General features: G+C 39.3%; 1 protein-coding gene across 12 annotated transcripts; it reads right to left on the bottom strand.

Moving 5' to 3' along the window:
- Positions 1-1,200: 1,200 nt before the first annotated feature.
- LOC110800693 (cysteine-rich receptor-like protein kinase 27) lies at positions 1,201-22,791 on the bottom strand. 12 transcript variants are annotated; one of them, XM_022006000.2, is made up of 8 exons: positions 22,372-22,755; positions 20,448-20,560; positions 19,315-19,544; positions 2,742-2,778; positions 2,522-2,640; positions 1,886-1,974; positions 1,731-1,804; positions 1,201-1,630 (listed from the first exon to the last, which is right to left on the bottom strand). In XM_022006000.2, the coding sequence occupies exons 3-7, from the start codon at positions 19,354-19,356 to the stop codon at positions 1,756-1,758; spliced, it is 336 nt and encodes a 111-aa protein (XP_021861692.1). In that variant the 5' UTR covers positions 19,357-19,544; positions 20,448-20,560; positions 22,372-22,755; the 3' UTR covers positions 1,201-1,630; positions 1,731-1,755. The 12 variants fall into 12 exon arrangements, 1 of the variants encoding a protein (XP_021861692.1); XR_008924281.1 differs by having other exon boundaries at positions 2,742-19,544; positions 22,372-22,790; XR_008924286.1 differs by having other exon boundaries at positions 1,731-1,974; positions 2,742-2,983; positions 3,110-19,544; positions 22,372-22,790.
- Between the last annotated feature and the right edge of the window lie 4,306 nt (positions 22,792-27,097).

The following is a 27,097-nucleotide window of genomic DNA, read 5'->3' as shown; positions in this document are numbered from 1 at the left end:
CCTACTTTTAATTTGAACAAGACTTGCCTGGAATTTATCAGATTCTGAGTCTGATCCATCTTCTTCGTGTTCAGCCACAAGGCATAGGTGAGCAGTTTCTTCGTTAGGTTGTTGTGAGGGGGTCGAAAAAGCGCGAGGCTAATGCGTGACCTTGTCCCTCGTGGGTGTGACGATTCTTTTTATTCAATCAAGTGTACTTGGATTTCCTGTGAGTATACACCCAATTGACTAGTAATATAGGAGTCGCCATTCAGTTTTTAACGACAATGAGAAAAACTGACAAAACCCGGTTATCTTGACATAAAGGGAGTGCAATTATGTTTGACCACGATGGCCGTAGGTTCCCTTGTGATCCCTGGTGTGGGGATCTCTCAATATACACCCGCAAGGTAGAGATTGAGGGTTCGGGGGACTGTAACTACCGAGAGGAGTAATTCGCTCGTCGATAACTCCAGAGGCAGGATATCCTTACTAGCTCAGCATAAATAATTGAAGGGACATGCGTTAACTATTAAACTAATCTGAGTTGATTTTAGCAATATGCAACATATAATACTAATTCGATCGTGATTATCTGATTTAAATAACATTAAGGGACCTATCATGATAATCCGATTTCCCAAAGATATTATATTTGTTAGGCGTGATAGAACAATCATATTAGGTTAGTTTAACCGTTCATAAAAAGGGTGAGGAAAGCGGTTAAATCATCGAAAAGGGACACATTACGACGCACCCTTGAGAGGTGCGTCACGGTTCTCAGAAAACACTACTACAAAAAAGGGAATAGAGAACTGTTGAAATAGGCTTTAGAGGACGCCTGAGGACCGTTCTCCTGCTAAGCGATCTCTATAGTTTAGAGGACGGTTGAGACATGCGTTCTGTATACATATGAATAGAGTATGGTGGTCTCAGTTAACCGTCCTCTATTCCCTTCCTTAAATCTGAAAATTTAGAAGGAATAGAGAACGGTTAAGGCACTTAACTGTTATGTATTTATTAAAATAGAGGACAGCTTGCTTAGATAGGCGTACTCTATTCTTCCTCTTTTACATTAAGATGGAGGACGGTTTCTAAGGTAACCGTACTCTATTCTTCCTCTTTTACGTAAACATAGAGGTCGATTTGCTTAGATAGCCGTCCTCTATTCCACCCTTTTATATATATATATATAATAAATAAGCATTAAATATATTTAAATTATATAATACTAAAAATTAAATATATTTAAAAGCAATGTATGTTTTACAAGATACTCCTATGCGTTTATAATATGGAAAGGGAAAAAAAATTTAAATATTTACATAATGCCTTAATTTCTTTCTTTTTTCTCTTCCTTTGGTATTTACAGGAATGCTACGTACCAAACAGAAAATTGTCAAGGCTTTATTGATCACAAACTCATAAATCAGAAGCATTTCTTCTTCTTCCAAGCAGAATCCTTTTTTTTCACCACATTTCTGTGCTGAATCTTAGCTAATATCAGAATTTCATTTTTGAACTGTAAGTACGTCTCCCTGAACTGAATTCCTTGATAGCCTCTTCACCGCAATTCCTTGCTATAGCTTTTCTCAATCTGTATGGAACATGGACAACAATAGCCTTCTTGTTGTTCGAAATGTCAACCTCACTGCATAAAGGTGAAAGGAAACCTTATCAAACGGTTTGATTCAAACCTCAAGGCAAACTGAATTCGCATGGCATCAACGTAAACACTATGTATCACTTACGCAACAGAGTTGATAAACAGATCCTTCAATTCAGTTCCCATATCCTTGTTGTTGGTCTCAAGGTCAAATATTGACTACACAGAAGAACAAAAAAGTGCATTCACAGCTTTTCCAACAATTAATTCTCAGTTGACAATACAATTTTCAGAATATACCTGAGCAAGATTCTCCTCAAGGTCAGTTGGGTTAACGCCCCTTTCTTTTTTAATCTCCTTCGAAGCAGTAAACATCCATCTTGACAGTGCTAAGTACACACAAAAATACAATAATCAGATACAACCATTTAACAGAAATGCTATCTTATTCACCAGCGTTCAGCTATTTATGACACTTGAATCCAAATGGCACTAATTCACTACTGAACTAAACGTCTAAACCTAAATATCTCACCAATAATGCTCCAACCAACCCCCACCAGAATGAAACAAAACCAGGATGTTATTAATCAAATTATCAAAACAAATTAAATGGCGTGACATTTGGTGAATCTTTCTACATTTTCATTCATATCTACAAATCCAACTAAATATCCAAACCAAAGTCCCACAAATTCTTTACCGACCCCCACTCCCCGAACTTGTGCCCCACCAGAATCAAACCAAACCCCGCCGCTACTAATCAAATTATCAAAACAAATCAAATGGCATAACATTTGGTGAATCTTTCCACGTTATCATTCATATCTACCAATTCCTTACCCATCAGGTAGTTTTCCCTTAAAAAGAAAAAAATTATCAGTTAACTTCTGGTCACAACCAATTATTTGATAGATTGTAGGAAAGTATGTTTACCTTATAAACTGTGCCGAATCTACCTTCTCTGAGATAATTGTCATCAGAAAAACCGTTTGTTGCAACCTTGACGGTTCCAAGATTATACTGTAAGGACTGGAGTGTTTCAATTTCTTCCTCTGGGTTGACAGAGATAACAAAGGTCAAACTAAATAACAAGTAGTCAAGAAACAAAAATCTTTTAATTCACTGCAAACCAAAATTTAGCATTATGTCTTACTGTTAAGGTTTGTAGCAGACTTTTTCTGCTTCTTCCTCTGTAAAATGAATAATGTAGCTATTATGACTATGATAAGTGATAGACCCAACGATTGGGATAATGACAACAATAGTGTTATGACCCCATTGTGTATCGTAGGCGACCCAAGAGAGGCCCAAAGGCTGACAGCAGGGGCAGACCACCAACAAACAACAAAGAAACAACAAGAGCAGTAGGTGGCAAGGAGTGCACACGAGCCGTTACTATTACAACACAAATAGTCATTAAAACATTATACTAGACAGTAGTATAAGTAGAGAAAGAATGAAAGAAGAAAGGCATGTAATTTGACAATTTGTAGTGAATTTGTGAGATTTAGATTTGTTGACCTAAAGGCACTAGTGGAGATTAATAACGTCAAGCTGCTCTTGTTTTCTTTCCGAACACCTTTGAGTGAAACCAAAAGCTCTTCCTTTTCTCTATTGTCTGTGTTGTCTGGACAGGTTGCTTGAAAGTACTAGACAGTTCTTTCCAAGGAACATTAGCATCTGAATATAGGAACCTGCAGCAGAAAGAGTGAAATAATCGACCATCACTGGCGAACTAGAACCAGCCGATGATCAGCCAAAGGTTGAGCCTGTAGAAAAACAAAATATGGTAGAGGGTGCAGGGGATGGGCAAGATGACTCTGGCTTAAAGGTAATAGATCATGAGGAATATGAGAAAGATGACACTCACAGTAGCAGAAACAGTCAGCAGAACTTGCATCCCTCATGAGGGCTAGAATCACCTCCAAGGCCTGACTATCATGTTTTACATGTGCATGCAACATTGAATCAAGCAGTTTAAAAATGAAGATGTATATTAGTTCGCCAATCTTAAAAGTTGCACCTTCATTCGAGAGTTGGACCAGATTACTTAACTAGGGTTCTTTTCTGATTCTGTTTAGTATAAAATTCAAAAGCGATATAAGGAAATATTATAGCACTACTACAAAAATAAGAATATGTAACGCTAGATATAGAACGGCTAAATATATTAAGCGCTTTATAGAATTATATAGAACGGTTGTCGCTCACAACAGTTATGTGAGTGAGACAATACAGAGCGTCCTTCTTAGATAGGCGCTTTGTTGGTTTTTACCATAATAAAAAATAATTAAGTTAATAAATATAATAAGAATATATAACGGTGAACATGCCAACCGTTTCGTATGTTTTAGCTAAATATTCCCGCCCTCTACTACATTTTCATACAATACCTTTTGAATTAAAATTTTCACCATCTTATGTAAAAAATGGAGTATACCCTAGATAACCTACCCCCACTAGCCGCCGCCCACATCTACTCCACTTTGGGTTAGGATCATCTAACTGCTTTCTCTCTTTTATTTCTTCTGCCTCATTAAGTTAATCTCTCTTGTTTTACAGATTTTTCCTTGTTCGTTTTTTATTTTGATTTCAACCTCAGTACTCCCAAACTTGATTATAGGTAGATTTAATTCAGTCTTCTAGCAATGGTTATTCTATTTCCATTTATCTACATATCTCTTGAATTAGAGATCTGATACAATGTTTCTTTGCTCTTCCCTTTTCTCTAATTCTAATCATAAATTTATGTTTCATCTGTCCTACCGGTGGATTATTACATTGAATTTGCTTGAGTACTGATGACATATTCGTTGTTTCGTGATCAGGCAAATAACATGGTTTACTCTATAATATGTAATCTAGAAGAAGCTTCTTTCCTTTTGTTGAGTGGTAAGGTTGAAGGATGTTAAAAATGAAGATGTATTTCGTGATTTTTCCAAGTTAATCGATCACTACCAGCAATAATTACAACTTCAAAAAGCGGGCTCATCAATATGTGTTTCTTGTTTCTGTATTTTCAATCCATTAACCTTTATATTACCAGGGCGGATAAATCATCTTTCTCCACAGGCTTAAAGCAATTCTTCAACAATTCATCAAGCAATTCGACAACAAATATACAGAAATTCGTCATGCAATTCGTCAAGCAATTCTACAGCAATTCATCAAGCAATTCGTCAAGAAATCATCAAGCAATTCTACAGCAATTCATCAAGCAATTCGACTATAATTCGACCAAAAGAATTACTTACTCTTTTATTTTTGCAATTAACAAGCTATAATTCTTTAATTCATAATCCTAGGTTATTAGTTGAATTAATATTATGAAAAACCAAAATTAACCACACTAACCTCAGAATTGGGAAGCCAGCGCTCAGCGAAGGTCGGAAGTAGACAGAAGGCGGACGGCGCAATGGAGCGGTGGTGCAGATGTGTAGCGACGGTGGTGGATGTCTAACTGCTTCTGTGGGTTTTTTCGGGAGTTTTTGCGTGAGTACAATGGTTTCAGTATAGAATGTTAAGGGTTTTGGAACACTTTTTGGATCTGGCGCAACTCTCTAAATTTTAGAATTCAATTGCCGCCTACCTTGGTAAAATATACTCCGTAGTTCTTTAAAAAATTGTTTAATTTTGTTAAGTGATCAAGGATAATTATTTGCAAAATAATGTTTTACTCAATAAAAAAAAAGTTTTAAATTAAAGTTTTTTTTTATTGTAAGATAGTTTTGTACGTAAAAGAATACAAAACAGTTATGTTAAACACAACTTTATATTTTACTGAGTATTTTAATTTAATTAATTTTTTTTTGTCATGGTAAAGAATATAAGGCGGTTAAGTAAGGTAACAGTTCTCTATTCTTTTCTTCGTACAACTGTTATGAGAAAAATGCGTTCTCTATACTCCTATAAAACGTTTAGCATACTTAACTGTTCTCTATTTGGCGTTTTCTATTCCCTATTTTGTAGTAGTGAAACTAACCACTTTGACTTTGCTATTTCTCCTTTTTATTTAACGAATCTCGATTATGGGACAGGATACGTTCTGTTCGATTTATGGATCGATTGCGATAGAACGCGTGAACAGTTTCGCAGCGAGAGGCTTAGGCTAAGGGGTTTTGAATCAATACTCAGAATATATTATGTGTTGTTGTGTGTTGTTTCACGTCGAAACTAGGGCCTATTTATAGGGAAGAGTTCGTGGAAAGATAGAATTGCAGAGTTCTAATCCATAAAGAATTAGGAAAAGAGACGTACCCAGGTATTTTCAGCGCCCAGAGCCAGGCGTTGAAAATAGGGTCTGGGCAGTTTTGTTTAGTCAGATTCGGATTCCTAAAATCCGTAGAGTTTGAGATTAATTCGAGTCTTTTAGCGCATATCAATTTTGTGACGGAATGCGTCTGGGCCCATTACGAACTCTAGGTTCGTTAGGATTTTAATTAATACGTAACTCTTATTTCCGAATCCTATTAGGAATAGGATTCTCGCGGTTTTCTATCTCATTTAGGATTTATGTTGGAGTGCAACACCTAATTCTGACAGGTTTCTATCTTTTATGATTTGCCACTTTTAGAAGCTACCTTTTACGGCAGTTGCTATTTTTAGCAGGTTTCCATAAATAGCAGGTTTCGGGTAAAATGAAATGGGGAATCGATATTCGTTTATTTTATAGGAGATGCGTTGTCAAGTGGAGTTTTTATGCTTTCATCATCGAACCTTTCCCTTGCGGGAATGGGGACAAAAGTAGGTGTCTACAGTTAGCCCCCACTTTGACTGAGTCTTGGAGTAAGACGATGGTCAAATTATTAGACGGAGTGCGTCACACAAGCCATGGTGTATGTGACCTGTTTTGCGAGGGTCTCACGAGCCCCCGAGGGATAACATTTGACTTAAGGGTCATCACTTGAAGTGTCGACATATCCCTCACGTGTCATTGGGATTTGTCAACTGATAGTATAAAAACTTCCTCACTTTGTCATTGGAAGAATCTAAAGGTGCGTAGAAACTCCCTCACTTTGTCATTGGGAGTAGCTACAAATGTTTTCGAAATTAAAGCTGTAAAGTGTAATTGGGCCTGGCCAAGCCCAATCACGAGGTAAAACGTTTTTAAAGATTCTCATTTTCTGGGCTAGCTAAACGAGAAAACCCCCTTGTTTTTATAGGACGTAAAACGAAGGAAAATCCAGCAATCGTTCTTTTTAGGAAAAACGAAAAACCAATCCTTTAATTTTTGGAAAAAGGGAAAACCAATCCTTTAATTTTCGGAAAAAGGGAAAACCGATCCTTTAATTTTCGGAAAAAGGGAAAACCGATCCTTTGATTTTCGGAAAAAGGGAAAACCGATCCTTTGATTTTCGGAAAAAGGGAAAACCGATCCTTTGATTTTCGGAAAAAGGGAAAACCGATAAAAGTTATCGCTGCAGCGACTAAGGACCTGCGCTGTTAGTGACGCAGACCCCGCCCGCTGAAGGTGGGCGAGCCTGTCCGCTGAGGGTGGACCCCCTGTCCGATAGAAGTGGACGAATCTGTTTTGATGTTTTTGAAAATAAGGACCTACGCGGTTTGTGACGTATACCCCGCCGGCTGAAGATGGCGAGCCTGTCCGCTGAGGGTGGACCCCCCGTCCGATAGAAGTGGACGAATCTGTTTTGAAATTTTATTTTGTTTGTTTTTTTGAAAATAAGGACCTATGTGGTTTGCGCCGTAGACCCCGCCGGCCGAAAATGGGCGAGCCCATTTTTAATTTCTTATTTTGCCTATGTAGAAGGGCTTTTGTGATTACAACTTGTTGGTGGGTCGTAATATTTCCTGATTAGATGTGTCCTATAAGTGGGTCCACACAATATATTTTTTTAGATATCCAAACATGATCTGGTGCGTGGCGCAGTCTGGGAATGTGTTTTTGATTGCGTGCTCTTTGTTGGAGTCCACTTTTCGCGAGACCCCAAGTGTTGGGGCTCGTCGGTTGTTTTTCGCGTCTTGTAATCATGTTTGGGGTCACGCTCGTATGTGCGAGCGACCTCCTATAGTAGTGTGCTATTTTATTGAAGCCGTGGAGTGCGACTCTAGCTTTCAGGCGACATCCGGTTTTGGCTTGGCCCGGATTATCCCTTTGACAGACAGACATTTTCTATTTGGAAAACCAATGACTTGACGACACATATTTTTGGTGTTTCGAAGAATGACCATGATATTTAACTTGCTTTTGAAAAGTGTACATGAGCGTTTTCTGAGATGAGTCTAAGTTTCGACCAAGTTTCAATGTTATTATTATTTTTTGCTTATTTGGGAGCTAAAGGTGCTTTGGGCTTGATCTTACTTGTAATAGGGCCTCGTGTTTTAGCAACACGGTCTTAAGTCCTTTCCTATTCCGTGTTTTTGTGAAATCTGGGCCTTGGGCTGCATTTTCAGTGCCCCAGCTCAGGCGTTAAAAATTTCGGTGACCAGAGGTGGGCGCTGAAAGTTCTTTCCTGGTAATATTTGATTTTCGGATTTCTAAACACGTTTCCGAATGGGATCAGGATGTTTATTGGGTGCGTTCAGCTATATATAGGGGGCTAGGTACGTCCTTATTTTCCACCACTCTCAAATTCTTTCTCTCTTTTTTGCTGTGCTCTGATTATTTACTACTTTTGCCATGTCGATCCCTACTTTCTCACTCCAACGGACTGTTAGGCGTTGGCTACGAGCCCTTACTCCCACAGAAAAAGCTTTGTTAAAAGAATACCACTTAGAGGCACTTTTAGGCTTACAACAAATTAATATTGATTATAATTTTCTACATGCTGCCCTAAACTTTTGGGACTCCGATCATCATGTTTTTTCCTTTCGGGGCAATGAAATATGTCCTTTGCCTGATGAATTTGCTGCGATCCTTGGTTATCCTACTAATGCTACTCCTGTTACCCCTGGCACTATTGAAGAGGGTAAAACAACCATAAGGGCTTTCCTAGGGCTACATGATAACATGTTTGCTGAACTTGTTGTAGACGATAAGGTTAACTTGGCAAAACTCGTAAAACATCATTTTAGGCCTAGTAAGAATATGACCGAACAAAAATTGAACATTCGAGCCCTTGTATTTTGCTTGTTGAATCATTATTTGCTGTCGAATAATAATGGTGAGTTCGGTGACATAAGGCTGATCCCCTTGATTAGCCAGATGGAAAGTTGCTATTCTATTATGTCGTTGGTTGTTGCTGAGACTTTGCTGAGTGCGGATGAGCTGAAGAAGGATGCCAAATCCGAAACTTTTAAGGGAAGCCCCCTATTACTGCAGGTAATCTATTTTTTTTCTTTGCGCACACATACGCCACTTTTATATATTTTTTTGCCTGGGGCTGAGTTTCAGCGCCCAGGGCTGGGCGCTGGAATATTCGGCGCCTGGTCCAGGGCGTTGAAACTGCGCCCCAGGAACATGATTCGATCGTACCTGTTTTTGCAGATTTGGCTCGCGCAACGGCTTAGACTTTTGGAAGCTCCTGCCGATCCTAAACATTATCGCCCTATAGCTTTGGGTAACCGAAAATACTTGCACCAAGGCCAGGACGAGGCCGAATGGACCTCCTTTTTTACTTATGGCATTTGTTCTATTAAGTGGGTGGTACCATGGTGGGGTTTGACTACTATGACAGGGGGGTCTGATGTATCGGTTTATGTTTCTTTGTTGGGGCCGTCTTGTCCCATTTATATTTTCCCTTACCGAGTCATGCGTCAATATGGTTTAAGGCAGACTATCCCTTTTTCTGATACGGTACCACCTAAGGTAGCGACCTTTGCACAAACACGGGTCTTAGCGTGGGCTAGGTATTATGATGGTCTCCCGCGTTGGGCTGTAGCTACCAATGGGTTTGTGGGTCTTTCTGAAAACTATAAATTGTGGATGAGTTTCGATGACAAGGATGTGAGGACCGAGGCTCGTAATGGGGAGCCGGGTGAGCTTTTGATACCTCGTATTCGTGTTAAGTATGAGGGTCCTGATTCCGCCAGACCTCGTACCTATAGTTTTAAGACTGTGAAAGCTCGTCCTGATCGAAAGCGAAAGGAAGTTCTTCCCCGTTCCAGTGTCAGGCCTAAAAAGATGCCTAACATGAAGGGGCCTGCTGTTGTTAAAAGAAATGCAAGATCACGCGGAGATCGTCGCCGGAACAATGTATGGGTTAGGAAGGCTCAGCCGCCTGTAGAAACAGTGGCTAGTCCAGTTGATGATAGTAATCCTTCTCCCACCACTGTTTGTGCCCTTGAGGCTGAGCGGGCTATAACTGAGAATGTTTCTAAAGCTTTGGCATCTTTGGAAGTTAGTGTCCAGGAGTCAGTTCTTATGGAGATTGATATTGGGGCAGCGCAGAAGACTATGGGGGTGGATCCTGCGAACATTGCTCTCTTCAAGACTTTATTTGATGATCCGGAAGAACTAGAGTAGTGTAGTTCTTTGCTAGGGTGTAGGTGCCCTCTATTTATTTCAGTTGTGTTTGTTTTTATTCCTAGCACTTTGTTTTCCTTCTTATTATATTTTAATAAAGGCGTATTTTTAGTTTCCATTCAATTTTGTTTATATATCTAACACTTTTTTACACAAAGAATATAATTTTTTATTATTATTTGGACCGAATCCTTGGTAAGGATTGCCTACGTATCTTGTCAGAATCAGGTCGCGCGTAGTTCTTAGCTTTAGAATAAGTTCTCGTATGCCGAATTTCGGTAGATATGTCCCAAAGTGGAAACATATTATTTAATCGGTCAAATGAGTGAAGTGTTTGCCATTATTTTCATCGGCCGTTTTCCATAGGTTGCGTAAAATTCGACCAATTTGTTGGTAAACCTATTTGGATACGTACTGTACCCCCCAAGTGTTCGTTATTTTTCCGTTGTGTGCGGATAAAATGACGAGCACTTTTCAGAAAAAGGAAAACTTTTGGCAGGCAGAGAGTTTCAACGCCCAGGCTGGGGCGTCAGAAATTTCGGCGCCCAGCCCTGGGCGCTGAAAATAACTTGGGCGGTCAATTTTGACGTTTTTGCTTCACATGTTCTTGCGTTTATTTCTATTTCGTTTTTTGTGTCTTGATATTTTGCTTTGTAGTTAAAGTTAATTTTGAGGCTATTTTGGAGGCTTTTTTGACTGTTAGCGTGAAACGCATTTTTGTCCAGATTAATTTTTTCTATTAGTGACTCAAAACAGTTTTGAAAATGGAGTTAGGGTGCGGAACTTATGAAGATCTTTGTGGAGGGTGTGATGGAATCTATGTGAAACAGCTGTCGGTGGATTCTATGTTTTATGAATTTATTTTTTTGGTAACATTTGCATTTGTTTTAAATTTTTGATTTCTTTTTGATTTTGGGTTGCATGGATTGGCTCTCATGATGACATTGGTTGGCTTTTTAGGTTTTGAAGATGGGATAGTGTGGTTTATTTTGTGGGTTTCGAGAACTGGTTCACATGGCATTATTTCAAAACCGAGTGGGCTTTGTTTGTTGGGCCTATAGTGGGCCGCTTCTTTATTTTTTATTTTGCAAGTACATTTGGTGTTTATTTAGTGTTAGAATAAAAAAATTAGGAGAAATATTACGCCTTTATTGATTTGGAAAGTAAGGAAAACACAATGAAATAAAACTGACCCATATTCTAAAGGGCCTTAAGACCATCTAAAGTCTCTATTATTTTTCTATCAATCTAAAGAACTACTAGACGCTTTTTACTAATGGTGCTCTATGTGGCTCAAGCCTGGGGTTTAGTCTCATAAAACTTTGGTCCTTCACCGGTACTCATCTTGAATTCCATTCCTTTTGCGTTGACCCACTGATATGTCTTCACCCATCCGTTCCCGACCTCTTCTAGTGTTGATGCAGGGGAGATTAACCGGGTTGGATCGAAACCTTCATCTTGTAAAGCTAGGGTAGTCATCACGGTCTCGTTCTCCATAGGCCTCGATTCGTTAAACAATGTCCATAGAGCCTGGTTGTCCAATATTTCAGCTGTTTTAGTCTTGGTGAGGTGGGGTGCCTCATCCAAGGTGTGGCAGTCATGGAAAATTTCAAATCCGGGTTTTAGCAAGCCATCCTGAACGAAGGGTTCAGGTAAATCACAGCATGGGTGTTCTTCTCCTTCCCGAACAAACATCCCGTTAAGGGTCCTTTGATATGGGGGAAGGAGGGTGGTTTGTTTGGCTTTGTTAAGGCGTAGCCTAGATAGGCGGTCAGCAATATCTTCCTCCGTTGCTTCATAACCTAAGCCAAAGGGAGTAGATTTGTCGGGAAAAGGATGGAATGTGCATTCTTTCTTCCTTATGCCCAATGGGGTTCCTGGGAAATAACCTTGAGCCAACATCATTCTAGGGATGGCTCGGGATGCATGCGGGTCTAGGAATGCTGGATCATAATCTTCTATGAACTGCATTGCTTCTTCCATTTGAAACCCATAAAGGTCATCTGCAGTTTCGGCCGTTCCAACCATAGTACAACTGACGTCGAGAGGAGGGGCGCGGATTTCCAGTATTACCCCGTTATGGTTAACTTTAACCATTTGGTGCAAGGTCGAAGCCACACCTCCTAAGTCATGGAGCCAAGGTCGCCCCAAGAGGAGGTTGAAAGTGGGCTTGATGTCGATAATCTGAAACTCCGTGGTGCGTGCCACAGGCCCGGTTTGTATGGTAAGGTTGATTTTTCCCAATACGGGCCTTCGGGAGTTATCATAAGCTCGTACCCCTTGTGAGGAGGTTTGGAAAGCAATGGGCGGTTCGCAATGGGCAGACATTAACCGCCGAACCATTATCTACGAGTGCTAGGGGGATGTTTGTCCTTTGCATCCAACCACTAAGTAAAGGGCTTTATTGTGAGCACCTCCCTCTTTGGGTAAGTCTTTATCAGTGAAAACTATGGCTTTTCTCCGGCATCTCTCGTGACATGGCTAACCAATGAGTCAGGTGTGATATCTGTGGGTACTGAGATGAGGTCAAGTGAGCGAATAAGCTTTTCGCGATGTTCCTTTGAAGTACACATAAGATCCCAGATGGTAATCTCAGCCTTGGTTCTTTTTAGTTGTTTCAGGAGAGGATTTTCAATGACTTCTGCGACGGTGGCGTGCCGCCCGTTCTCAGGAGTTTGCCTAACCGGGATGTCGTCCATAGGAGGTGGGTGAATATCCGGTTGGTATATCCTTCCGGATCGGGTGAGGTTGTCGACCTCGGGCTCCTGAGGGGTGGTGTCAATGAGAGCATACCCGGGCCAAGTTTCAGTGAAGAGGTCCTGGCCCGAGACTTGAGATAGGTAAATATCTTCAGCATCATCGTTCCACACACCGCACACTTCCCTCTCGATTCGATCCATAGGTACCACAGCGAGTGATGCACCTTGAGGTGTAATATACACCGTGGGGTCGAAATTCTCTGGTTGGTCGAGAGAGATGTGACAAGAGCCGAGTGGGCTCTTGTTGTTGTTGGGTTTGCCAACGTTAGGGAGAGGTATTACTTCATCCTCTATCATGTCCTGGATCGTATGTTTTAGATTCCAGCAGTTTTCAGTGTCATGCCCATTTCCTTGATGGAATTTGCAGTAAGTACCTTCGACCCAATATTTGTTTTTGACAGGAGGGTCACGGGTGGGGCCTATAGGTCTCAACTTTCCTTGATTGGTTAGTCTTTCAAAGGCTTGTACCAAAGTTGACCCGAGTGGGGCAAACTTTCGGTCTCGGACCCATCTTACAGGGTATCTTCGGGCGGGAGCCTCTTCTACAGCATGGACTTCTTGGGCTTGGGGTGTGTTACCCCGATTATAGGTGTTGGTCTTATATGCAGGTTTGCTCTGTATGGTTTTGGCGAGGTCGTCCTCGATTTTTATTCCCACATCATAAACCCTTTTGAAAGTGTCGAGTCCCAGGTACCTAAGGTGTTGTCTGTAAGCCGGGTCCAAGTTGCCAATGAATTTTTGGACCAATTCTGTTTCGGGAGGCCTATTGATTAGCTGGGCCGCCTGGTCCCTCCATCTAGCAAAGTAGGTTGTGAAACCCTCATTTTTCTTTTGGAAGAGAACTTCCAGCTCGCGCATGGTGACTTGGAAATCTATGTTCGACGAGTATTGCTTGATGAAGACATTGACAAAGTCTTCCTAAGTGGGGAAGAGCTTAGGGTCCGTGTGATAGTACCATTTGAGCGGCACAGGTTCCAAGGACAAAGGAAAGACAGGTAGGTACATGGACTTGTCCACGCCTTTCAAGTTCATGGTATTCACAAAGCTCAATAGATGATCACGGGGGTTATCCGTGGCCTTGAACTTTGGTAAGTCAGATGAACTGAACTTTTCTGGTAATTTGCCGGAAAAAGGTTCAGGCTCGAGGGAGAAGTATTTTCTCCCCATGGTTTGCTGTAGGACCATTTTTTCAATCCTCTTCTCGTTTTCGAGGTCATTTTTGGCTTGCGCAGCCGCTAAGGCTTCATTTTCCATTTTCAGTTGGCCCATGAGTTGGGTCATTTGGACCATCTGGTCTCGCAAATCTTCGATGGACATGTTTGGAGGTGCGAATCGAGGTTGGGGAAGCGGAGATCCTTGAAATGAGGGACGACGGACGGAGCTTGGAGTTACTAAACCTGATGTTGGTGATGTATCTTCGAGACGCACTAGCCGTTGATTCCCTGATCAGCACCAAGTGGCAGGACCGGTCCTAGGCATAAGATAAGCTAAAGTTTAGGTTCCCAAAGTTTCAAGCATTACTTAGTCTAGACTTCGACTCTCTAAATTGGTTTTTCACTTTTTCGCTCTTTCTTCTGTCGGTACACTTTTTGGGAGTTTTTTTTTTCTATTTTGGTCATTCTTTGGATTTTCGAAACACTTGTCTGTGTGACATTCATAGTTGTTAGCATGTTCGGTTTTGGTGCTGAGCATTGCCGTCGTAGGAGGCCTAACGACGACACAAAGAGTTATTAATTTTTCGCGAGTCGCCTTTTGAAATCAAGTGCTTTTCTTACGCCCTCGTAGCAATTCTTTTTGATGAACATTTTTTTTGTGCTACGTACTTTCTTTTTGCTTGGGCACCGAAGCTGCAGCGCCTGACCAGAAAGCCAAGCAACAACTTAAGCGCCCAGCAGTGGGCGTGAGAAATTTTGGCGCCCAGCCAGGGGCGTTGAAAATGCGTCCCTGGCCGGTTCTCGTTTTCTGTTTTCTGTTTATGCGACTTCGATTTGCGTGTTTGCCTAATAATCGTCCTTTACGCGTAACAGCGTTTGTGGGATTCGTTACAGGCCATCCCGAGCGTCGCTTATTTTGTGGCGATCATTCGGGTTTGCGGAACACGTATTTCGGTATAACTCTTTGGCAAATTAGTCTATGAATGTTTGGGCAGTTTTTAAGGTCGTTGGTTTTCTAGGATAGTTTGTCACACACAAGCACATTTTCGCTACACATAACTACATTACAAACATGGATTTGAAAATTAAATATGCCACGTAGTTTATGATAGGCTTCTATGGGTAATATTTGTGCCTGGCTTGGTACCGCTTCTATCGTAGATCCAACACATGCCCCGGTCGAGGTAGTGTCTTCAACAGACGAATTTCGCTCAAGAGGCCAAAACCGCAAGTGCAAGCCAAGGGGGCATGCAGGCGAGAGGGACCTAATGGGCGAGCGATTGGGTTCGGGATAGGTGTACTACCTGCACAAGTACCGAGTGGAAACATGCGCGGCGTATGCACCCCCCCTATTGGCGAAAAAAGGTATCCTTAGTCCCAACTCCCGAGGGAGCCGAGATTCGTTATGATGTTCTGCCCGTTCACATTAATATGCTGATTTTCAGGTCGTCCCAACTTGATGGGGAAATAAACGCGGGGTAGGATCGTTTCACCCTTCAGCTATTTTGATTACCTACAGGCACGAGTATTTCCTTCACTATCCCCAGCGGAGTCGCCACTGTGAGGGGGTCGAAAAAGCGCGAGGCTAATGCGTGACCTTGTCCCTCGTGGGTGTGACGATTCTTTTTATTCAATCAAGTGTAATTGGATTTCCTGTGAGTATACACCCAATTGACTAGTAATATAGGAGTCGCCATTCAGTTTTTAACGACAATGAGAAAAACTGACAAAACCCGGTTATCGCGACATAAAGGGAGTGCAATTATGTTTGACCACGATGGTCGTAGGTTCCCTTGTGATCCTTGGTGTGGGGATCTCTCAATATACACCCGCAAGGTAGAGATTGAGGGTTCGGGGGACTGTAACTACCGAGAGGAGTAATTCGCTCGTCGATAACTCCAGAGGCAGGATATCCTTACTAGCTCAGCATAAATAATTGAAGGGACATGCGTTAACTATTAAACTAATCTGAGTTGATTTTAGCAATATGCAACATATAATACTAATTCGATCGTGATTATCTGATTTAAATAACATTAAGGGATCTAGCATGATAATCCGATTTCCCAAAGATATTATATTTGTTAGGCGTGATAGAACAATCATATTAGGTTAGTTTAACAGTTCATAAAAAGGGTGAGGAAAGCGGTTAAATCATCGAAAAGGGACACATTACGACGCACCCTTGAGAGGTGCGTCACGGTTCTCAGAAAACTAACCACTTTGACTTTGCTATTTCTCCTTTTTATTTAACGAATCTCGATTATGGGACAGGATACGTTCTGTTCGATTTATGGATCGATTGCGACAGAACGCGTGAACAGTTTCGCAGCGAGAGGCTTAGGCTAAGGGGTTTTGAGTCAATACTCGGAATATATTATGTGTTGTTGTGTGTTGTTTCACGTCGAAACTAGGGGCCTATTTATAGGGAAGAGTTCGTGAAAAGATAGAATTGCAGAGTTCTAATCCATAAAGAATTAGGAAAAGAGACGTACCCAGGTATTTTCAGCGCCCAGGCCTGGGCGCCGAAGATTTCGGCGCCCAGAGCCAGGCGTTGAAAATAGGGTCTGGGCAGTTTTGTTTAGTCAGATTCGGATTCCTAAAATCCGTAGAGTTTGAGATTAATTCGAGTCTTTTAGCGCGTATCAATTTTGTGACAGAATGCGTCTGGGCCCATTACGAACTCTAGGTTTGTTAGGATTTTAATTAATACGTAACTCTTATTTCCGAATCCTATTAGGAATAGGATTCTCGCGGTTTTCTATCTCATTTAGGATTTATGTTGGAGTGCAACACCTAATTCTGACAGGTTTCTATCTTTTATGATTTGCCACTTTTAGAAGCTACCTTTTACGGCAGTTGCTATTTTTAGCAGGTTTCCATAAATAGCAGGTTTCGGGTAAAATGAAATGGGGAATCGAGATTCGTTTATTTTATAGGAGATGCGTTGTCAAGTGGAGTTTTTATGCTTTCATCATCGAACCTTTCCCTTGCGGGAATGGGGACAAAAGTAGGTGTCTACAGTTGTTCCTGTTCCTCATCTGAAGAAGAGTCTCCCCATGCAGCAATCATGGCTTTCCTTACCTCAGTTTTGGAGAAGGAGTTCTTGTTGTCTTTGAATCTATCTATTCCTGTTTCCTTTCCTTTTCCTCGTTCTTGTTCCCAGAGAGAAATTCCCTAATGCGATGTTCCAGGTTCCCACACTTATGGCATCCAGTGTCAGTTTTGGAGAATTTTCGATTTAGTTTGCTTCTGTGGTCTCCTTCTTTGTAGTTTCTGAACATTCTTCTGAATCTTCTAGAAAATAGGGTTGTCTCCTCGTCTTCTTCAGAGTTTTCATCATTTTCAGTTTTTAGAGCAAGGGCTCTATTTTTGGTATTCTCTGAGGGTCTTGCATTCAATTGTAATTCATGGGTTAAGAGAGATCCAGCCAGTTGTTCCAGGTTAAACTTGGTGAAGTCTTTAGTTTCCTGAAGTGCAGTGACCTTGGCCATCCAAGGATCCAGTGGAAGACTTCTTAGAACCTTTCTAACTTGTTCCTCGGGAGTTATGATTTTTCCAAGGGAATTCAATTCATTGATGATGCTTGTGAAGCGAGTAATCATGTCTTGAATTGTTTCAGAAGATTTCATGGTGAACAACTCATACTGGTGGATTAAGAGATCAATCTTTGATCTCTTGACTTTGTTTGTTCCTTCATGGGTGACTTGGAGCAGATCCCAAATCTGTTTCGCATTCTTGCAGCCCATTACTCTATTGTGCTCGTTTGGACCTAGTCCACAATGTAGAATTTTGACAGCCATGGCATTGAGTTCAAGCTATTCATAGTCAGCTTTGTCAAATTCTGCAATCGGCTTGGGAACAGTTTCCCCAGAGGTATTCAGCTTAGTGACTTGGAAGTCTCCTATTTCGATAACTCTCTATACTTGATAGTTTTCAGCCTTGATGAAAATCTCCATCTTGTTTCTCCAATAAGAGTAGTATTTGCCACTAAACATTGGAGGTCGTTGTGTTGAGTACCCCTCTTCCAGTTTCTCCGTAGTGTTCATAATTCTAGAATCGTTTCTCCCGTCAGAGTTACCTGCAGTTAAAGGGTTCTGGCTCTGATACCAATTGTTAGTTTCACAGAGTTCCTCAAGAGGGGGGGTGAATTGATATTTTACGGTTTTATAAAAATTAAACGATTAGGAACAGAAACAGTAAAATATGCAAGCAAGATTTAGCGTGGAAAACTCTCTAGGCCCAATAGAGAGAAAAAAAACCACGGCCCCTTTGGGGACTTAAACACATTCACTAATTAGGCAAAACAACCCAGTTTTTACAAACCTAATCTACTCGGGCCACAATCTGTGAATCGCCTCTGATTACAGATAACTAGGAACAACCCCTTGTTGTTCCTCCCCTTATGGAAACAGTCCCTCAACTGCTTCACCTCATAGATCTCTCGTGAGATCTTCTCTCTTGCTCAAGTAAGCCTGACTCAGGCTTATCATACAATAACTCAACACTTTAATCGTAAAGATTAGGTATTGACTAAAACAAACGCAAGATATAAAACCAAGTAACAAATACTGCTCTATATGGGAACAGGAACAAACTCTTAAAAATTAGGACTTTAAGGCGATACCTGAAAGCCCCAAATTAATGCTAATCAGTCTGATAAAACTTTCGTGAAGAACTTGAGGTTTATTTATATGATTCTAAGTGTTTAACCTAGAAACCTTTGATTCTAATTCAACACTAATTAGGACTCTTTCAAAAGATAGATTTTTACAAATAAGTCATTAAAACGCGTTTTGGTAAAAATCAATCTTCTACGATTTCAAGAGTTGTAGAGCAACTCAAATTCTTTAAGAGTATAACCTCAAGTAGGATAGTAAATTCAGTTTAAACTCGACGTTATCCTTTGAAAAACAAAACCGAATGACTTTTGATTTAAGATAAGACTTTATCTAAATAAATCTTAACTTGACCTTTACGAAATACTCTGTTCCCATACTAAGCAATATCTGAACTACACTGGTCTTATACCTTTCGAGTTTATAAGACTTCCTAAGCTTCACATTCCTTGATTCTCGATTTAATCATTCCATAAGCTTTTGACTTGTTTTCTTCATAGCTCCTCAGCTGACTTCTTCATCTGCTTTTCATACCACGAACACTGTAGGTTTATAGTGACATGTTCCTGACATTCCTTAGATAAACAGTCGTAAGTATAGTTTAAGCTTGTCACCATCAATTCATTTATGATGTATACATAATTTTCTGTTGTTCTGTTGCCACTAGACATTGTCAAGATCTCCATGTATTTCTAGCTTTTCACACACCAGACAAAGCGTAAGGAGAGAATAATCAAAGTACTGGTAGCAGCCTTGAATTAGTAAGCCATACCTTAATCCTACTATACAATCGATCTATTGCTTCTTCAGGCATGTCATTCCAACTTGTAACATTAAGAGGGCATATTTCTTTCACCCAATCAGCACATTCGGCCACAAATTGATTTGCACGATCGCCCACAATAGCTCCCAAAGCTGCTGGAATACGAACTTTGACCTTTCCTGATTGCACACTTCTCAACTTTTTATATTTAAGTGCTCTGCGTGGACCTCGAAAGGGACCTGAAAACAAAAGAATATAAACAAAACAGATATAGAAAATGATGTATCTTCCGAGGATTTCTCTATTGTTGTTGGGGATGGGGGGAAGGAAGTTGTTATAGTTTTACTTAGTTGTTCACTGAAGATCAAATTTCTAGTTTATTTCTCAAGGTTTATTGTGTAATTGTGTGGTTCAGGTTATTTGATTTTTAGAGTTTCCTAAGTATATGTATGCCTTATCTAATTAAGCTAAATTAGAGTTAAATTAAGAAAGGAATTTCATATCTGCAATACCAGACTGTAAGACTTGTAGCTTGGCAGTTTACTTCATTCATCTAGCTGAAGTCCATCGCATAGAGATAGAAATATTAGAATCTGTTTTTCCATTCTAAGAATATGTTTTTTTTAATACTCCCTCCGTCCTGGAATACTCGACCCGGTTTGACCGGCACAGAGTTTAAGGGACTTGAATTGACTTATTTAATTTAATAAGTATTAGTTGTTAGTGGGGTATTATTTTAATATAGTTAATGGGAGGTGAGTTAAGAGGTGGGGTTGGGGGAGAGTAGGAGTTGAATTTTTAATTATTTTTTGTATGGAGTAGGGGTAGGTGGGTTAATAGGGGTGGAGTGAGAAATAATATAATATTGTTAGAATATTTCCATTTTTAGAAACAGGTCAAGTATTAAGGGACGGCCCGATAAGGAAAACAGGTCAAGTATTCCGGGACGGAGGGAGTATTCAGTTGTATAAATCCAGAAGATGTGTGTGGAAACATGAAATTGTTTATAATTAACTGACTTCGGCTCTTAAAGTAGATCATCTAGCAGTGTATGTACTAACAATTGGGAATTCTAGAGTAGAATATTGCAAGTTGTTATAACAGATGTAGAAAATTGCTTGATTCTGCTGACGTATTTCTACCTTGTATTTTTTTTTCTTTGGTTGTTGAGTGGTAGACTCTACAAGGTGATTACTGTTGTTACATTCTAATTGCGATAACGATGATTGAGTCTCCGGATTCATTGTACTTTCTCCTACAAAATCAGAAGACATTTCTTAGAATATGCCTTAGCAATTAATACAGCAGCAGTTAGCAGCAAAAGAAGTTAGCGGTTAGCAGCAACAACAGTTAGTAGTTAGCAGCAACACAGAAGTTAGCCGTTAGCAGCAACACAGAAGTTAGCAGTTAGCAGCAACAACAGGTAGTAGTTAGCAGCAACAAAAGTTAACACCTGCTAATACAAAGTCCGTCCTCTGCTCTTTTTTAGTTGCAACAATTAGAACAAACCAATCTAATACAAACCCAAAATAAGAAACTGGAAATGGTAATCAAGCTAATAATTGGACCACCCTACATTTCCAGAATTGAAAGTGGTAAACCTTCAAGTTCAATTTTGATCTTATTAATTCAATTTAAAATCAATTTCTCCCAACTTAGCAAAGGATTAAACCATGAAAACATACAGAAATTGTAGAATGAAACCAGGAGCAGCAGAATATGATAAGCAAAGTGATAATAGAAAAGTAAAGCAGCTTACAAAGCAGTAATGTGGCACACAACGGAGGCACACAACGGAGTCTTGAGTATTTTCTAACAGCAATGAGAAACTTGAACATGCACAATCACTTAATCATTCATACTACATTGAATCATTCACAAGTAGTACTTCTATGAATTTTTGACTCAAGGATTTGTGTTACCCTTCGCCCGTTTTATGAATTTTTTGAGGTTGAGCCTAATAAGACTCGGTAAAAACTTATCTCCTTAAAACTAATTGAACCTCATCAATTCACCTGTTTCTTAAATCAGGAAAATTAATTTTTAATTTTTCACAAAACTAAGGAATAATATTCTACATTTTGCTAAACGGCAGGCATCTAGTAAAAAATTAACACTTGCATCTGCTTCAACATGGAGCTGAACTTGATGAAATCTCCTGCCATTTCTTTCCCTCCACTGAACATGGAGCTGTACTCTGCTACACTAAACGCGATTCTATACGATTGATGATGCATAGCGTTAGATTTAAACCGATTTTGCAAAGTAAGAATTTCAGTGGTCTATGACTTCTTCTAATGTCCAATTGCATATCCATTCCATTAAAACATACTTTTACTGATTAAAATCTAGGTGTTACAAAATGAAACTGATTTTTATTCCATGAAAATTGAGTTTGGGTTCAATAATTACTTAATTATATACTCCATATTTACTTTCATATTCATAGATGCCTTTGATTTGCGCTTTGTTTGTTCATAATTTTTCATGAATAAATACTGCCCCAACAAAATCAACCTATATGCATACTCAGTTATTATTGATCAAAATCTACAAGTACTAAACAAGAGCAGCCAAGATCAGCAGCTAAGTTAATCTAACGTGGATTCAGAAATTACTAATCAGCCATCACATAAAACATTGGTATCACAAATTCTCAAGCAAAATAAACAGAATTATTGAGCCCATAAGTCAACGCACAAAAAACCCAGATTCCTGCTCAAAACCAATTTAACCCCTCAAAAAACAACAATAATCCACCCGAAATTTTACTAAGCACTAAATCTTCCAATTTTTCTTCACAAACCATGAGTCACGAGTCAAAACTACAACTAAAAACTTATATCAACCAAAACAACAACAAAATAAAATAGCCAAATCGTCAAAATTACAACTAAAAACGCAATAAAACAGGGCAAATAATGATTAAATACAAAAAAAAAAAAAAATCAAAAACAATATGACACCAGTGCTTAAACATCTCCTAATTCGTCACTTAGGTTAAAAATTGAAATACCAGTTCACAAAAAAACGCAAAGAGAATAAGAGGTTGATAAAATACCATACCAGACTAACTTCAGGGGAACTTCAGACGAATTTCAGGCGAACTTCAGACGAATTTCAGGCGAATCTACCAATTTCAGACGAATTTCGCAAACCAAAACGTATAAAATTAGGGTTAATGACCAGCAAAATTAAAGATGGAGTGGGAGAGAGAAAGCTAAATTAGAGATTTAGGGGAGAAAAGAGCTTCCAAATTGAAGATTTAGGGAGAGAGAAAGCTGAAGATAAGGAAATTAAATTTCATTGCCGTCATTTTGGGATTCTGGAATTTGTTTTTTAATTTTGGGATTCTTACGAATAGTTTTCTGGGTGAGCACTGGAGTTTCTCTGGATCTGGAGTTAAATTCTTTTGTTTTGCTTTTATTTTAAAATAATTGATCAACGAAGGCGAAACAAAAAAAGTCGCCCTTCTATTACTTCTATTATTATCAAAGACAACAAACCTTTTAAAGTCGCCCTCTCTGTTCCTATCAAAGAAGGCAAAATAACATTTCGCCCCCTTTATTTTTACGGTTTTTTCATGAAATGCCCCTGAGGTTTCACGAAATTCACCAAATACCCCTGCGCGTTTCAAAATACATAGTATACCCCTATTTTTTTCATACTGTTCACCAAATACCCCTATTATGACTTTCCGTTAGTCCTCCGTTAAGTCATGTTTATAATTCACCAAATGCACATATTTATAAACTTTTTGCATAATATACACTTATTTGTAAACTTGCTTGAACCAAATACCCAATCTGCTTTTAAACTGCAAAATTTGAATCTAACGGCTAGTTTACATATCTAATTTTCTTCGCAATGAAGTAGAGCAGTTTGTAAAAAAATTCCAGCAATAAACATAGATTATATTCCATCAATAAACAGGGATATTACAAAGTTAAGCCTCCTGTAAATTAAGAAATTGAGTATTGTATTCTTCCAAGATCACTTTAGATACATGACATTGCTTAAAAAGCTTTACAAAAATCTTCTTTAGGTTCGTTAACAAGATAAGTAAGACTAATGTTGGTGATAATCCAAGAACTTCTAGGCCTGCTGTCATGAAGACTGCAGCTTCCTCGACTGCCAAATTGTCTCTAAGGACTTCGAAAGTGGAGGTGAATAATCTTAAGGATCAAAAGCTGAGAAGCCAAGCTTTTTTCAAGAATCAGATAATAGCTAAAAGCTAAACTAGTGTTTCCTAACGATGACAAGGGTGAGGAAAAAACATTGCATAGAAGGAGGACTACTTATCAACTACCCCAAATGAAGGCCTCTTGGATCAATCGCTTTGGTCGCCAGAGTCACTCAATTTATCCTCCCAAACAAATTCTCTCTCTTTAACTTCTCATGGGTGAGATTCGGAGTACACGGACAGTGTGGCTGAGGTCTCGGTGTCCAACTACAGTAGTTCTGGTGATTCAAAAGCAGCCGATAGCTTAAACAAGGGAAAAGAATTGGCCCACGCCTCTTTGGCAAACCACCACCACCTCGCAAACCTGGCCATCGACTTAACCTCGGCCCTCCCAGAATTTCCCAAAGCTGAAATAACCGAAATCAGCATGGCAGTTTTAGGACTCAACCCATTCCCTGAACCACACCTAAAACCCACAATGCCCTATCAACATCCCCTGATTTCAAAAACCCTATAACTAAATCATTCAAAAGCTGAAAAGATCTCAGCCAAGTTACAAATACCACCAAAGAAATCACCTCACTGCCATCTTCAGTGGGACTCGTTGGACCAGAGTTCATCTCCTTCTCTTCCCTCGAATTCTGTACAACATATGAGACAATTGTGCCAGAATTCATCCACAATTTAAAAGGAAGAGATGAAACTGAAGAAGAACTGGTGAACGAGCCGCCTCACAATACCCTCATTCGTCCACAATTTGGGCACCGATAATGCCATATCATCCCCCAATAATCCCTCATCTTCGCGGAAATACTCATCGGACGATTGATCAGAAGCCGTCAAATTAGCAGCAGCCGAAACAGGCGGAGATAATAAGAGGCTGAATGAGAGTGTAGCAGCAGCTATGGTAACACCAATTGAAGATTTTTGAGGCGATTCTTGATGACTGGAATTGAAATTAGGGTTGTAATTGTTGGTGTAGTTGTTGGATACTCCGTCATTTTTTGTTGTTGCCTTGTTGGTGATGATAATGGTGGTGTTGCAGGGGTAGGGTGAAATGAGAGAACAAAGGCTCATCTTTGGAAAGTTAGGAAGAAGCGACGGTAGCAGGGGAAGGTGGTGACGACGGTGAGGAGTGGTTTTGGTTCAGTGGGAGGAGAGAGAGAGAGTGTTTTGGTGGGTTGGGTGGGATGAGAGAGAAAGTTTGGGTGGGTAGAGCTGTTGAGTGGGGATTTAAGTAAAGAATTGTACCAAACAACACATAAGGGTAAAATGGTAAATTGCAACTAACGGAGGACTAACGTCCGTTAAGTCTAGGGGTATATTATGAACAATATGAGAAAATAGGGGTATACTATGTATTTTGAAACGCGCAGGGGTATTTGGTGAATTTCGTGAAACCTCAGGGGCATTTCATGAAAAAACCGTTTATTTTATTCATAGAAATCGTATGTGATTTTTTTTAAGCAAGTGAGAATAGGGCCGGTCCTGATATTTTAGGGGTCCAGCCGTCCAGGACAAATCACGATAAAGGGGTTTCAAAGGGGCCCTTATATGTGGTGCGCGGTCTTAAAATATCCACCGTATGTCCATATTACATATGGATTTTCGGGTATATTTATTTCTCCTTTAAATATTTGAACCATATGTAACAACATATATGAATATACAGTTCCATGAAACAATTAGTTATGCAAAATAAAATATACAAATAATAATTAGTACGTACTATGTATTTCTTAATGACACAGTGTTTAAAAATTTGCACATAAATTTTTTTCCCATTTAAGTAAAGAACCCATAAGATAAAATTCATTTAAAAAAGAAGTGGATTAATATCAAACGAAACGTAGAAAATGAAAATTAAAATCTACTCTAAAATATCATAATTTCTTTTAAGTTGTATGTGAAGAAATAGAGGACAATGTTAAAAAACAACATCAAGAAATGTGATAAAGAAAGGGGAAAGAGTAGAAAATTAAAGAAAGGAAATAAAACAGGTTAAAAAAAACAAATACAATTCAACCCCCAGGCCGGCCCTGAGTGAGAATAATATTAATCTCAAAAACAAATACAACCTAAACTAACTCCAAGAGAAACTAACCAACTAGATCGGACCATTTCAACTAAGAGTTAGCAAACAACTGACACCCAACAAGGATTAGAACAAATCTTACAAAGCCAAAAACCAAAGAGTTAGCAAACAACTGACACCCAACAAGGATTAGAAAGGGAATGGAAGGATCAATGCCGATATCAATAGAATGTCAATGGTTGCTACAACGAGGTTGAGATGAGAAAGAATCGATAGAGTTTGAGAGGAGAGAGAATCGATGGAGGTTGAGAGAGGAGGAGAGATGAATGCAGGTGGTCATCAGTGGTGGAAGGAGACAGAGAAAGGAAAATTAAAGAGGAAAAATGAAGAATTTTTTTCTTTCTATTATGACGATTAGGCCAACAAGAGGGGAGGAAGAAATAAGATTTAATTTCAAATAACATCATTTTAGTTTGTATTTCAAATTCTTCACAATGACCTGATTTTTCAAAGTCTTGAATTTGGCCCAAATACAAATCCCAATACTTTAGTTTTCCAAACAGGTATGGAGGAGAAAGGGAGGTCCGATTGTTGATAAAAAAAATTCAATAACCCATCTTTACATGGTAGAAACAATAGACGTGACACATATTTTATAGGTAAAAGTAGGACAACATGAAATTTTTGTGATAAGACACATAATCAAGCTAAAGCTGATAAATTAGCTAACTACTTCAAAGACTTATTTCACTCCTGTAACTTGCCTAATGATCAAGTTCCCTGAACGACTCCATGGATGATTCCGGGATCCTTGAAAACAGTGGTAAAGGCACTCCAAGTTGAATATTGACCTGACTGAAAATGTGTCTGTTTAAAACCAATTCTCTACGTCATATAATTCAATATTAATATTGATGATGTCCCGGCCGCCAAGTTGGTCATCATATCATTTTTCTGTGTATAATTTAGACAACTTGCTTTTCTATATGTATGCTTAATGGTGTAATTAAGTTTTATGTCTAAGACAATTTAATGTTGGAAATATTTAAGAAGATGTAGTGGGCTTTAGTTTATTTGTGATTAATTGATTGAGTAATGTTGATGATCTTTGAGTATGGAAGAGGAATTACAAAGAGACTTTTGTGGGGAATTGTTCTTGTTGTATTGACTAATGCTTTACAATGCTACATATTTATAGTAGTACAATGTTGGTGGTTTCCACCACTACACTTCTCTAGACTATTCTATTCTAAACTATTCTACTTTCTTCCCATTGTAGATAGTTCTAGGTTTTTCTACTCTTAGATATTTGTTTAGGATAGTCTAGATATTTTATTACATGCTCCTAGATTTTTCTAGATTACAATTACATGTTCCTAGATTTTTCTAGATTATAGTTTTTAACACTCCCCCTTAATCTGAAAAATCTTGAACTCCAAGTTGTCGACGAAATTGGATGAATTTTTCTGTTGAGATTGCCTTTGTGAAGATATCTGCGAGCTGCTCCCCGGTCTTGCAGAATTGTAGCTCGATCTCCTGCTTCTCGACTAGTTCTCGGATAAAGTGATGACGTA

This window comes from Spinacia oleracea, chromosome 6, assembly GCF_020520425.1.
Source record: "Spinacia oleracea cultivar Varoflay chromosome 6, BTI_SOV_V1, whole genome shotgun sequence".
Lineage (NCBI taxonomy): Eukaryota > Viridiplantae > Streptophyta > Magnoliopsida > Caryophyllales > Amaranthaceae > Spinacia > Spinacia oleracea.
Note: the sequence above shows the minus strand (reverse complement) of the source record. Positions and strands in the feature narration are given on the sequence as shown.